The 15,441-nt window shown below is 41.5% G+C and overlaps 1 protein-coding gene across 3 annotated transcripts in view; it reads left to right on the top strand.

The window, feature by feature from the left end:
* Window positions 1–15,441, top strand: part of LOC122557945 (N-acetyl-beta-glucosaminyl-glycoprotein 4-beta-N-acetylgalactosaminyltransferase 1-like) — a 727,525-nt gene that overhangs the window by 633,570 nt on the left and 78,514 nt on the right. For all 3 annotated transcript variants that reach the window (XM_043706193.2, XM_043706196.2, XM_087996738.1), the window contains one exon: window positions 1,476–1,585. In XM_043706193.2, coding sequence (XP_043562128.2) covers window positions 1,476–1,585 — 110 coding nt within the window. The remainder of the gene's footprint in view (window positions 1–1,475; window positions 1,586–15,441) is intronic.

Raw genomic sequence — 15,441 nt, 5'->3', positions numbered from 1 at the left:
AGACATATAAGATAATCAGAGGGTTAGATAGGGTGGACAGTGAGAGCCTTTTTCCTTGGACGGTGATGGCTAGCATGAGGGGAAGTGGCTTTAAATTGAGGGGTGAAAGATATAGCACAGATGTCAGAGGTAGTTTCTTTACTCAGAGAGTAGTCGGGACATGGAATGCACTGCCTGCAACAGTAGTAGACTTGTCAACTTTAAAGGCATTTAAATGGTCATTGGATAGGCATATGGATGAGAATGGAAAAGTGTAGGTTAGATGGTCTTCAGATTGGTTTCATGTATTAGGGGCCGAAGAGCCTGTATTGCACTGTAATGTTCCATGTTCTAAGGCAACTCTACCTGACTGAGTCATTTGGTCATACAGAACTTGAATATTGCTGTAAGAAGGTACATTTTGTCTTAACTTTTTTTTTGCCAGGCTTTGTTAACATAAATTAAATTTAATAAGCCCAGCTTTTAACTGTCAATTAGCATTAATGGGTGCCTATCCACATGGCACCACTTCAGCCAATCAGAGTCCACTTTGCTAATCAACCTTTACTCTCCTCTCATGGAATATAAATGTTTTTTCCCTTGAATTTGTATTTTTGTGAAATGTTCTGATGAGTGCAAGATGAAAGGTTTCAACAATATGGTCTATTTTCACTCATTTATTTATACCGCTGCCACACCAATGATTGAAGGAAAACAAACCTACTATTGACTCACTAAACCTCAGAGGGGACTACTTATCCAAGACAGCGAAGCATAATTGGGAACTGTCCACAAGCCAAAGGTGTGAATTTGGCAATGTGCACTCAGTTTAGTAGGAAATGCTGTATACAAGACAACGGGTCAATGTGCTTCTGTTGTACAATTGCTTAGCATGTAGCACCAGTCAGTGCAACACTTTGCAGTCTTTCTTCTTAATTTTGTACACAAACCACAAATTTATCAGCAACAACACAGCTTAGTGTGGCTCTTCAGTTTTTGTCTGTTAGTTGTGTACTTTATCTGACAGTTTACTGAGATTATTGACTCAGATGAGTCATGTCAGCCCTGTGCCTGCTCTCCATTCAGGCTGCATTTAGATGCTGTCTGACCTTTACCTTTGTGTGGTCTGTTAAAGATACCCATTATTGGTCATCTTGTTTACTTTGACTGGCTTGGATTGATTATTCCAAATGATTGAACTGATCAATGTGCCAGTTCCCTGCTCTGCGCAATTAACTGCAGTTTCCACAGTTAAATATATCTGACATCTTCAACTACATTATAATTCATTTCAGCCTTTGTGACTAGGCCAAAGTAAGTATGCAGTTTCATGTGATGTATGGATTGAGAACACATGCTCCGTCATTCTTTTATTTGTTGATCAGAAATGCAATTAGCTACATCAGACAGTATTTATTGTCACTGCTGTGAAGTTGCTGGTCTTTATTTATTTACGGTGCTTTCTAATCTAGGTGGGGCTTTCTTTCCCTCTCTAGCTCCACCGATTGATCCATTGAGAGTGCAACACGTCCTTCCGCCTTGTGCATACTCACCAACTTACATTGTGAAGGATTTTCCCATCGCCCGATATCAAGGACTGCAGTTTGTAAGTTTTTTGTCCATTTTCTGTTTCTCTGTCCTGGCTCACGCGAACATTAATCCCGTCCTTTACTGAATTGAACTAAAAGTATTTTAGAACACATTTCATTGTTTAAAGCCTAATCCTTTTATGAAGTTTTAGAGGAACATAGATTCATAATTTATTTTTCCTGGTATAACTTCTTTCATGCACACATCTATTTACAGTTGTGGAAGGTATATCAGTATGATGGATTGATTGTCTTGCTTTGGGTGGTACAGTGGCTCAGTGGTTAGCACTACTGCCTCACAGCTCCAGGGACCTGGTTTTGATTCCATCCTCGGGTACTGTCTGTGTGGAGTTTGCACATTCTCCCTGTGTTTGTGTGGGTTTCCTCTGGGTGCTCCCACAGTTCAATGATGCACAGATTAAGTAGATTAACCATGATAGACGCAAGGCTGCGAGGATAGGGTAGGGGGTTGCGTCTGTGTGGGATGCCCTCCAGGGGGTCAGTGAAAACTTGATGGGCTGAATGGCCTCTTTCCACTCTCTGGGGATTCTATGAGTCTATAACTTCAGTTGCATTGATTTCAGGTACACGGATAGGTAAAGTTTAGAGGGATATGGGACTAGTGCAGTTCAGGAAACCTGGTCAGCATGGATGGGTTGGGCTGAAGAGCCTGTTTCTGTGCTGTATGATTCTACGCTGTGCTTCCAACTGCAATGAATTCTTGTTTTGCTGATGAATGAAGCTGCCATTTTGAGACAGCAAGGTCCAACAAATAGCAGCATGATGGAGCTATCTGCCTGTTTTTGGTGGTGTTAAGAAGAGGTTTTAGAAGAATTATTAGCCTAGGAGGACACTCTTTGTCTACAGACAGCCTCAAAGAACCTTAAAGATCCAACTAGAATCACAAAATAGTCCCAGCATAGACATAAACCAATCAGTTCCGTAAATCCACATTGGCTCTTTCCAAGAGTGATTCAACTCAACCCACTCCCCACCCTTTCCCATTGCGCTATATATTATTATGAATATTTCTCCTCCACCGCCTCCGACATGCATTCCAAATCCTAAGCATTCTCTACATTAAAAAATAGCATTATGATGTCATTTTTGGTTCTTTTGCCAGTCACCTCAAAATAATATCGAATCATGGAATCCCTCCAGTGCAGAAAGAGGCCATTCAGCCCATTAGGTCTCCACCGACCCTCCAAAGAGCAAGCCATCCAGATCCACACCATTGCCGTAACCTCGCATGTAGTTTTTACCGTGACTAATCCATCTAGCCTGCACATCCTTGAACACTACCAGCCAATTTAGCATGACCAACCCACCTAACCTACACATGTTGGACTGTGGGAGGAAACTGGTGGTATCCTGTGGTTCGTGGCAAAAGGAACAGTTTCTCCTTATCTAGTCAGTTTAAACTTCTCATTCTTCCATAGTGCCTCTGCCCATTCCACCAGGCAATGTCCCCCTGAAGTTTAGCATTAACCGTCACATAATTTACACACCTTTCCAAAATTTGTGTCACTGGAGGAGGGATATAGGGCTTCCATTTCATGGAGGTGGTATTTGTCTTTTGGGAATGCCAAAGGGTAAAATTGAGCATGTATTACCTTGCAGTCAATATTACTTTCCATTGTGAAAAGTAAAATATTTCCAGTTTGCTGTTGTCCATGTTGTAATGCCTCCAAAAATAAATGTCACACCCAAAGTTTGAGTAATGGCATTTCTAATTAAGCACAGAACATCAACCCTATATTAAAGTGTCAGTGTCAGCCATTGCTATCAAATATTTAAATCCACTGAACTCCATTTCGAGGCTTGAAAATTGCCATGACTCCTCTGAACTGAGAGAATGGGGATGGCAAGGTGAACGTAGTTGGGATGGATATGGAGGTCTGTTAGAGAGTAAGTATTGTCAGATCTCCATTGCTGATGCAGAAATTTCAAAATGAGCCCAAACTTTCAACATGAGCAGACGTAGAGTCCAGACCCCCACTTTGATGAACCCCAGTCTAGGCTATGAGTTGGCAACCTAAATACAGTAGCACCTTGACATATGAACGACCCCGCTCACGAACAAATCGGTTTACGAACAGGATTGTACGTAAAGGTTTGCTTCAACGTATGAATGAAATTCAAGGTATGAACAAAGGTACGAACGCAAAAAGCCTGTGGTTTCATCCGGGTCCTGGAACGGATTAAGTTCGTAAGTCGAGGCGCTACTGTATTCATATTTATTTTCTCCACCTCTATATCCATCCAAGAAATTTTGAAACTGGGCTGATGCTTTCCAGCATTGGCTTCAGGGAAATTAAGTTGCTATTTTTAAGCACAAATATTTAGAAAATAAACGTTCAACTAAGATTTTATCCTGATTTACATCAATTTAGATTGAAATTGTGATTGCCAGTCCTAACATCCAGTTCCTGTAATAGAGAAAGTAAGAAACTCCAGAAGCGGACCATAGTGCAGGCTGGAATTTGTGACTGAAACCTTGCTCATTATGTTCATGTAATCTAAATTCCAATTGCAAAGATCAATTATATCACTGAGAAAAAGGCCTTCACCTTTCAAATAATCATTTTCAGTCTCCAAAAGGACACTTTCTTTCTGTCAACATTTGGCTTTGGACTGCACATCATCGATTGGAAAAGACCTGACTTCAAACAAGTAATTGTGGCCAGTTTTTCTCTACAGTGATTTTAGAGTAATATGATGTTTTAGTGTGATGAATGTTTCTGAGAGGTGTAACAACTCTGTGCAACAGTTTCACACCGCAGGCACAGCCCTTTTGTGGACACTAGTGAATATACCCTTTTTTTACAAAATGGAGTAACATCCTAGCCATATTAGGGAATTTTATACAGAAAGACATGCAGGCAGTGTCTCAAAATCAGCAACCACTGGACTGAGGCCATCCCAAATTTGGATCTGACAGTTTGAGCTACATTTAGTTCAGGTCATGGGTCGCTTGGAGTGCAGGAGAGATCTGTGTGCAAAGCAATGAAACCCATAAGTAGTATGGGTGAACACGGCCTGAATTATCCAGGTAAGTTTATTTTTAGTTCTGCGCAATTAAAATTGATGCATGGAATATTATAGAAGTGTCAGACTATTCCAGATTTGAGATATTTATCTGTATTGGGGAACTGGAGTAGAGTTTCTGCTTTGGACTCTGTGACTTCCAGCATCTGAGCTGTAAACAATAGAATCTGCAGCCAATGCCTGAATGAAGGAGCCTCACAGCCACTTGTGAAATTCATACAACTCATTGTTTAAGGATGAATCAAAGTCTCCAAGCAATGGAGTTTACAAACCAATTATCTCCTCCAGGTTTCAGTAGGATACAAGAAGCAAGGAAACTCAATGGGTATTAGATAAAGGTGAAATGGCTCCCATCAACAATTCCATTCTATTGTGATGGCCTCACCTCCAAACACAAAGATCTTTGTTACAACACAGACGTCGAACCCATCTGTTAATTAAAACCAAATACCAATAAAAGCTCGCCTCACCTCCTAATCTGCTAAAAGTTGAAAATCACACAACACCAGGTTATAGTCCAACAGGTTTAATTGGAAGCGCACTAACTTTCAGAGCATCATTCTGAAAGCTAGTGTGCTTCCAATTAAACCTGTTGGGCTATAACCTGGTGTTGTGTGATTTTTAACTTTGTACACCCCAGTCCAACACCGGCATCTCCAAATCATAATCTGCTAAAAGTGTGAGTGAGTGAAAGAGAACTCTGAATTTCCACTGTTTTAAGAAAAATAACAATTTATTTTTCTAATTTTAATAGTGAAAACTAAACAAAACTATTAACAAATCCAAGCTGCCCTTTTCTTAACTAATTACTATTTGACCCCAACTCTACAAAAATGCTGCTTCAATAACACAACTGTTAAACATTACATTATCTCAAGTCCACACAGTCTCTGTCTTCTCCGCTGTCTTCAATCTTCCATCTGCTAATCCCCTTGGGTCATCTTCTTTCTATTTACTGTGAATATTTTTACAGGAAAAGATACCTTTTAATAGAGAGTGCCTTCTTATTTCTTTGAGAGCAAGATGTTAGATGGGCAGTTAGCTCTCTGGCTCGAAGGCAGTTGTTCTACTGTTTAGTGGCAGTTGCTCTGACCAAATTTTCAATATGCCCTGGTGTTATACCGGCAACATCGTACCCTCTCACTGGTCCAATGCTGTCAATACAGTAAATTCAAACCAGGTTTTAAGTATCCTGAGTATAATTTAAATTAATTGGTTAAATTTGAATTGTTGTCAAAACAGCAACTAAAATTTAGGTATCCATTTAACAGCTAATTGTTACATGTATCAATGTTGGACCAGCCCATCTCTTAGCCGGTCTGTTCGGCACCTTCATCACAACCACCTGATGAAGGAGCGGCGCTCCGAAAGCTAGTGCTTCCAATTAAACCTGTTAGACTATAACCTGGTGTTGTGTGACTTTTAGGTTTATACAGCCCAGTCCAACACTGGCATCTCCAAATCATGTCTTAAAATGAGCATACAGTCTTGCGACTTGTTACACCTTGGATGTCTCAAACTCTCAAGGTATGAAAAACCACTACACAGGATGCTTATCAAGTGAAAGTGAGGACTGTGGATTAGAGTCAAGAGTGTGGTGCTGGAAAAGCACAGCAGGTCAGGCAGCATCCGAGGAGCATGTTTATCAACCTAACACAGCAAGGGGTTATGGGGGGGTGGGGCAAAGTGGAGTGGGATGGGCAGAGGGGGGAAGGGAGTGTGGGGGGTGTGAATGAGGAGGAGGTTTTTAATAGGTTTCTGAGGACATGGCCCATATATTATTATGGATAACAATTTAAAACCATTTCAACTCATAGGGAAGCTGAAAGAATAAAATTTCAAGTTGATGGCAGACTTCAGTCTTGGCGATTGGGAATTCCTTGGCGGAAATTTTCCCACCATTTGAATCACGAGAAATTTGGGAAAATATGGTGAGAATGAGAAATTGAGATTCTCCAGGCTGAGAAGTCTGACTTGCCCCTTAAGGTTTCAGTGGTGCATGAGACTCTCATGAGGAAGTGGCGAGGAGCCTATTTCTTTGTTTGCACATCCCTTCCGGCTAATCCTCCCTCATTAAATGGAGGTGGTTGTTCTCCCAGGTGCCAGTGAAGAACCTGAAAGTCAGAGTGCTGCAGCTGACTGGTACCTTCTCCATTTCTTGATGTTGGTCATTATTCCCGAACATCTCAGGGCACACTCCATGAGTAGTCAACACCACCACCAAAAGACAGCACCCACAGTTATTGGCATTGGCAAAACACCAGCCTCACCACGTCATTCTGGCATATCTTGAAGTCGCTTTAAGTACAGTTTAACCCTTCACCATTGCACTTAGACATCCTACATTTCAATGCTGGTGCCAGTGTAGGGGCACACGCCCATCTCATGCATCGGAATCAGAGCCCTTAGCTTGTTTTCTTTGTACTGATTCACTTTGTGCTTAATTTGCCCTCTCCTTGCCTTTTAACTCCTTACCGTTTTCTGTACAACCTATCGGCTGACAACAGTCCTGCCTTGGCCTTGCCCTTTAGCACAGACAGAAAGCCAGGCAGCTTGGCTAGCATGCCAACAACAAACAGTCATGGGGGCAGATATGTTCTGTACCAAACACACTGCATTACTTCAACCAAATGACCATGCATGAAAGGCTGAGGAAAGTAGTCCTTCGAAGAGTCAAGGGGGACTACGGGCAGTCAAAGTGGGGTGCCACGCTCAGTCATGGTTTGGGGATTTGTGCCCCTCCATTTTGGTGCTTGGAACTCAGTCAGTTGTGCACTTCAATTTATTATCAGTCCAGGGATTACCAATAAGTCAAGGAGTTGCACACATATCGGTCAGGGCTGGGCTGTTCTCAGCTATGGCTGTCCTCACAAATCAGTCCAAGAGTGGGCCACAGTCAATCCTGGGATTTTGGTCTGTAAATGTCAGTGGGGAGTGGAATGGGGAGGGGTTATTAGGAGACAGTCTATTCTGAGCTGGCATAATTGGTAAACTCAAGTAAGGGGATTGGAGCCAGTATGCTGGGACACAAAGAGGACAATAGCTGGGAAGGGGGTCAACACCAAACATAAGGAGCTAATATCTATGGGAGGGCACAGGGAACACAAGGCAAGTCTGATTTCCAGATCCAGGTTGATAGAAGGCACAGACCAGGTTTCCATACTTACAAGAATTACTATTTATTACAGGTAATCAATTATAAACCATTGGCATATGACATTCAAATTAAAACTCTAATTCCCTTATAAATACACACACACACATAATAATAGGTTATTGACGAAGATAAACTTGGAAGATAATTCACTGGTCCCTATTCAGAGGTTGCTGACGTGATCCTTAGGCTGATTAGTATGTTGCTGCTCAGTCATCTTTCTTTGGATACTTCCAGTGCTTTGCAGGAGACATGGGTGGTTTGGGCAGTTCTATAAGGTCACTGACTTATCAATTAAAAGTTCTAGCTTACAGCATGTGATGAAGGAAAGATGAGCTAGTTCTCTTTGGGTTTAAATGGTTTATGACTGCAGTAAATGAAGAGACAGCTCCTGTGATGGAGATCAAAACACTTTTCTCCATCACGTTCCTAACCCAAGCTCTTCAGTTACTTGAGAACTAATCATGTGTTATTGACAGGCAAAAGACTCTTGTCATTGATAACTGGCAGCAGTCCATAGAAGAATGAACTTCTTGTTGCCACCCAGTTGCATCAAAGCACAGAACTCTCCAATTCATCTGGAAACATTTCAATTATCCGCTGTGGAAGAGAATTCCAAACATTTAAGACCTTATGAGAGGAGAAATTCCTCACAATTCGAGGTTTATAAAATCATGAGGGGTATGGAAAGAACAAAGTCTTTTCCCTGGGATGGGGGAATCCAGAACTAGAGGGCATGGGGTCAAAGTGAGAGGGGAAAGATATAAAAGGGACCTAAGGGGCAACTTTCTCACGCAGAGGGTGGTGCGTGTATGGAATGGGCTGCCAGAGGAAGTGGTGGAGGCTGGTACAATTATAGCATTTAAAGGGTATCTGGGTGGTTATATGAATAGGAAGGGTTGAGAGGGATATGGTCCAAGTGCTGTCAAATGGGACTAGATTAGATTAGGATATGTGGTTAGCATGGACGAGTTGGACTGAATGGTCTGTTTCTGTGCTGTACATCTATATGACTCTAATTATTCCTCGTTCACATGATGCTTGCCACAAGGATCAGGTTACTTGCTTTTCAGAGCATGCAGCAATCCTTTACAACCCTGTTTTGAAACAGTTCTTTCTTCTTCCATTTCACAGCACAAAAATAAAAAAACACAGTCTTTAAATTATTCAAAAATAACTTCTAAAAATGGAATTGAACAAAGACTGGGTACTTGCATGGCCTCTCCCAATCCCTGACAGATAACTGACTCTGGGATGTGACTAATGCCATTTTATCCAGAACACAGCTCTTTTATATCCTTCTCTCATGGGAGGAGCATCGAGCAGTGGGATTCTCCACTTAGGCTTTCCTCATAGGCAAGAGTGCTTTCAACTGAACCCATATTACTTAGAGACTGCCCCATCACGAACCTGCTGCATTTGTCAACACTGAAGCCTTCCACTCCATCAAAGTGCACAGCTTTTGGGCCATATAGAGATGGCTGCTGGGAGGCAAGGGGTGCCTCCTGCAAACAGGATTCATGATGCAACATTTAAGAGGCATTTGGATGGGTATATGAATAGGAAGGGTTTGGAGGGATATGGGCCGGGTGCTGGCAGGTGGGACTAGTTTGGGTTGCGATGTCATGGATAGGTTGGACCGAAGGGTCTATTTGCATGCTGTACATCTCTATGCCTCTATGATACCTAAAGAGCCTAAGATGTCGGAACACAAGTCAGCCAGTTGGCCCATCAAGTCTGCCCTTGCATTCAGTGAGATCAAAGCTGCTCTGATAATCCTTAACTCCAATTTCCTGCTTTGTTCCTATAACCCTTGATCCCCTTATTGATTAAAAATCTGTCTTCACCTTAAAGACACGAACTCAACAGTTCTCTGTGGTGAAGAATTCCACAGATTCCCTAACCCCAGGGCAAGCAATTCCTCCTCATTTCCTGTAATAGTATTTGCTGAATCTTTATAGTGAATCTGTCTGCTGAATAATTCTGTAATATTTCTTCCAATAAATATAACCTGCAAATAGTTTACCAGTCCTAGTGTGAGACTGGTAAGTTTGCATTAACATAGAACCACAACCGTCCCCTTTTTTTTTAGTATTGTTGTAAATGCACTATCCGTACAAGTGTAGAGCACACCATCACACTACTGACTTGTCCCTTGTAGATGCTGGAGAGGCTTTGGGGAGTCAAACTGGAAGCCACTGACCACAGAATATCAAGCCTCTGATCTGCTTTAATGCCTATGGCTCTTACGTCTTTGAATTTTTGGTCAAAGGTAAACCCTGGGGTATTGAATCAGCCATATTAGGAGCATCATAGAATCCGTACAGTGTGAAAACAGTCCATTTGGCCCAACAAATCCACACTGACCCCCTGAAAAGTAACCCACCCAGACCCATTCGCCTACCCTATTACTCTACATTTGTCCCCGACTAAGGCACCTAACCTGCACATCCCTGAACACTATGGGCAATTTAGCATGGCCAATTCACCTAACCTGCACATCTTTGGATTGTGGGAGGAAACCCATGCAGACACAGGGAAGATGTGCAAACTCCACGCAGACAGTCGCCTGAGGTTGGAATCGAACATGGATACCTGGCGCAGTGAGGCAACAGTGCTAACCACTGAGCCACTGTGCCATCCTCAGGTAATCTCACTGAGTTTTTAAGGGAGGTGAGTAAGCTTTCTCTATTATTGGTGATGACGATTCTGTGACACTGTGTAATGTGAATGTTACTTGCCATTTATCAGGTACATGGGAATCATATTACTGAAATTGTACAAGTATCCAGTGATGATGAATATGGGATGGAAAGTAAGAAGAAAGTGAATATGTACTTCACAAAAATTCCAGACAGGATCTATAATGTTTTCAGGTTACAGATAAGAGACCTGGGTGGCCCAATGGCTCAGTGGTCAGCACTGCTGCCTCACAGCATAATGGAGCCAGGTTTGATTCTACCCTCAGGTGGTGTTTGCACATTCTTCCCATGTCTGCGTGGGTTTCCTTTGGGTGCTCCGGTTTCCCCCCCCCACAGTCGAAAGGTGTGCAGCTTAGGTGGATTGGCCATGCTAAATTGCCTATAGTGCCTAGGGATGCGCAGGCTAGAAGGATTAGCATGGGAAATGGGTCTGGGTAGGATTACTTTTCAGAGGATTGGTGTCGATTCAATAAACTGAATGGTCTACTTCCACAATGGAGGGATTCTATGATCTAACTGGCATTTGGATAGAGCTGGGAATTGTTCACCATGTAATCTGAAACAACTTGAAAAGTTTATTTTATTTTCAGTGTTCTCCTTGGACACCTTTATCTTTCATAATGAAACAACCTTCCACAGACTCTGTTATTTCTCATGTCCATGCCTCCTCCTGTTCCTGCTTCCTTTATGCCATGTTGTTGCCTGGTTTCTCTGAATACACTGATTCTGATATCGCCACAATGTCCTCCTGCTTCCAGTTTCTCCAAACTGCTGCTCCTGATTCTGTGATTGCAGCCATCTCTCAGATTATACCTGAGAAATATTCAGATTTCTCTCTCAAGAATGTGCAGGGCAGAAAAATTTGTGACAGTTTATCAGGCCAGTCGCAGTGTCTAGAAAACATCATATTTCTTGATGCCTCTCAAACCCTCTAATAATTTTTCTCCAGGAACTTATCCAACTTCGTATCATTTAACACAATGGCTGCCTTCTTCTGCTAGCCCATTCCATACTTCATCATTTTATTTCCAAAGTCATTAAATTCATTCAATTATATATGAAACCTATAGTGTGTTACTGTAGCATCTATAATAATAATTAACCTATCAGTGTTTATCTTATTGACACCCTTTAGAGGTGAGTGCTGTAAGAAGAACCTGCAAATGGGCATTGATACCTTGAGATATCGTTAAACATTGTGGACGACTAGAATATTTGGTCTGTTTTGTTACTGCTTGACCAAATCAAATTGTTCATCAGTTACAAGTTGACAAAATACTTTCATTTATCATCAGCATTTAGGACTACTTCCATTAGGTGATCCTCTAAGTTTCTCTTCTTTGGACTAAATATATTCACTTCTGCAGCTTGTCCATGTCTAGGTTTCTAATCCCAACTTTCAGTTTAGTTGCCTTTTTGCTGCATTTTCACTCGGTCTCATAACATAATGAACAGGATTATGCACGGAACTGTAAGCAGGGCTAGACCAGGACTATATGGAAAATTTGAATTAGTTCCTGAGATTTATGCTCTGTTGCTGCCACACGGGACTGATTAACCTATCAGCAGGCATAAAGATGGTCATGGCCATGGAAGGTGATGGTCTGTTAATCAGGCTGTGAATCTTTTCGCTGTTTGGCTGGCACGATAGTTTGTCAGTTGATAAGAATGACTTCTTATCTACCACACAAATCCTGTTAGAAGAATGAGCACGTCACAGTCTATCAGACTGTTAATCAACCTGCAAACCCTTCTATTGCTTCACACTATTCCCTAAGGGAAGAGCATGATGATACAGAAACAACAACACATCCATTTAGCTTCTGTTACTGCTGTTTATTATCTTGAAATCTTGTGGCTTTGGTCTTGAACGGAGGCAAGGATGATCATTCAGAGTGTTCCTTCATGAAAAGCAGGGATCTGCGATCCATAAATTTCATTCAGCTGGATGGAAACAGTGTTGTGAATAATGGTTATAGCAAAGGTCATTAGTGCAAAGATGGCAATTTTATATATGTACTGTTTTAGTCACACATACAGAGCACTGACATCTCTCTAGTTTCTATTGAAGTTAGTGATGGCTGGAAACTAATAACAACTGTGAGGACACAAGAATGCTGATGACAATGTCAACACTTAAAAGGCACATTCAGGCAGTCTGATAGCTATTTACTTGGATAAATCTTGCTCAGTTAAGCAATGATAAATGAAAGTATTTTGTCAACTTGTGACTGATGGACAATTTGATTTGGTCAAGCAGTAACAAAACAGACCAAATACTCTAGTCGTCCACAATGTTTAATGATATCTCAAGGTATCAATGCCCATTTGCAGATTCTTCTTACAGCACTCACTGTATTGATTTGTAAATGTTAAATCATTATCTACCCAGTACCTCCATGCCTGTTTCATTTATCGATCTGCCACTGTGGTGTGAGCTGTCAGGAGGAAATGCATTTATATTATTCTGATGAATAAATACTTGCACAATATAACATGATGTGAATTTAAAATCAGGATCATTTAATGAGTTGTTTAGGTAATTGATTTACCTGTATGTCTTGTGAATGACAAGCGGGAAAGGTTTGCTTTGTGTATTTCGAGTAACCTGTCATACCGCAAGAATGCTGCTTTCAAATGCAAAAGCGAGTGATGGTGAATCTGAGGAACAGCCTTTGACACTCTCTTGCCGATACACAGAAATCAAGAAATGGCCAAAACAATAAAGCATGTTGTATGACATGAGTGACAGACTGGATTTTGAGGTCTTTGTAACGACTTCTCTCTGCCCATCTAAAATTTGTCTTGAGCATCACATGTTCTGGACGATAGGGAAGATGAGAGATGCGCTCCTGGCCCTCTGCTGATCCTGAATTTAGGCCAGGGCACTTGGGGAAGCTCAGAAGTGAGATAGTATAACTTCATTGTCAGGTATATTTTTCTCTCTTTTTCTGATTGCCTCCCAGTTGTTTCAAATCACCACTCTGGAAAAACTCCATTTCCCTCTGATGCTGGCCTTCCCTTTGTAGTTGATGGGTTTGTCTTCAGCCTTCTGGGACCTATGTTCTGGAATTTCCTCATAAATATTGTTATCTTCAGAGACACTCATAGAATCCCTAAGTATGGATGCAGGCCATTCGGCCCATCGAGTGCATACCAACCCTCTTAAAGCATCCCGAACCCCCACCCTACCACGTAACACTGCATGGCTAACCCACCTAGCCTACACATCCCTCGATACCAAAGGGCAATTTAGCATGGTCAATCCACCTATCCTGCATATTTTGGAAACCGGAGCACTTGGAGGAAACCCGCACAGACATAGAGAGAATGTGCAAATTGCAAACAGACAGTCGCCCGAGGCTGAAATTGAACCCGTGTCCCTGGCGCTGTGAGGCAGCAGTGCTTAACCACTGAGCCACAGTGCCACCCAAAGATGCTCCTAAAAGTCCATGTCTCAGATGAGGCTTTTGGCCATTCCTTCATCGACTAAGCATAGAATTGATGCCTTATTACAATACCATGAGTTACTTTGGGATTTTTAAAAAAGTTTATAGTACTATATAAATATAGGCCATTGCTGCAATTGGGTACAGACATCCAGTTGTGAAAAATGCAATTGGTTCAGACTACTTCTGACGAGATTGGAGTCAAAGTCAACCCTGACATAAAATCCCCGCAGAGGATTATTTTTTTCCTTCTTTCAGAATGGTTCTGAGGGCTCTATCATGTCGGAATGGGAAGAGCTCACAAATAACCACTCAGAATGTTGATCATGATGGAATCAGTCATTTTGTTTTTGTATATAGTATGTGGTGTTGTGATTTTGGGAGCAATTTCTGCAATTCTTCTTATTTATTTTCAAAAAGGAAATTGCAGGTTTTTGGCTTTGATTGTCCTACTTGTAACCACATTGTCAAATTTATATGTCCCATGCTTTTTTCTCATATTCCATCTTTGGACTTTTGGGCTAGATTTGTTTCTTGGTTTCAGACTTTTTTTAATGAACCAGAGCAGATCCATGTTTGCACCAATTCTTTGTAATTGTAATGAACTGAGAGATCAACCAGCAAACCTGTGCCTTTTGGAACAATGAATATGCAGATGCTAACTGGGACTGACAGAGAAGTAAACACTCCATCAAAGGATCAATTAGATTGTTAACTATTGGGTTGATTTATTAAGCAGTAACTGAATGAATGATAGGACGCGCAAACTATTGAGTTACAACAGACATCGACCTAATTATTCCCTTCAGTTTATCGAAAAGAACACAATCTGTAAAACCAAACTTAAAGGAAGTTGTCAATCTCGAATAACACATTACTGTTGACCATTGACAGAGTCCCTAACCAGGGATAGCTTCAGAATAACTAGCCAGTTTGACCAGACCAGCTTAAGGTAGACATCTGGGGTTGAATTTTTCAGCTGCCAAATGGCGGGAATGGGTTGGAAGACCCTGAACAATACAGAGGCCAAGCATTGTGCGAATTGCAATTTCATGCCAGCAGTAAGGAGTCGCACATTTAAGGCAGAGATGAAGAGGAATTTCTTCTCTGTGAAGGTACTGAATTTCTGGAATTCTTTATTGAAGAGGACTGTTGAGGTTGAGGCTTTAAGTATGTTCAAGACTGAGACAGACACATTTTTAATCAGTAAGGGAATGGAGGGTATGGGGAAAAAGCAGGAAAGTGGAGTAGAGGATCAACAGATCAGCCATGATATCATTAAATGGCAGACTTGATGGGCTGAATGGCCTACTTCTACTCCATTGTCTGGTCCTATGGACAGTGTTTTGGGAAGGCAGTGAATGTCAAACACTTTGAAGGAGATGGGGGAGTGCAAGTGGAGCAGAGGGTACCAGGCGAGTAAGGAGAGAAAAATTAATAAATAAAAATGGCATCTATAAAGAATCCTTCATATCTGAAAATTCTTCAAAAAACATTTAAGTTTGTTTTATAAGCTGCTT

The sequence above is a fragment of the Chiloscyllium plagiosum genome, unplaced genomic scaffold, assembly GCF_037043375.1.
Source record: "Chiloscyllium plagiosum isolate Xiang-an unplaced genomic scaffold, Cpla_swu_hap1 HiC_scaffold_18, whole genome shotgun sequence".
NCBI classification, from domain to species: Eukaryota; Metazoa; Chordata; class Chondrichthyes; order Orectolobiformes; family Hemiscylliidae; genus Chiloscyllium; species Chiloscyllium plagiosum.
Note: the sequence above shows the minus strand (reverse complement) of the source record. Positions and strands in the feature narration are given on the sequence as shown.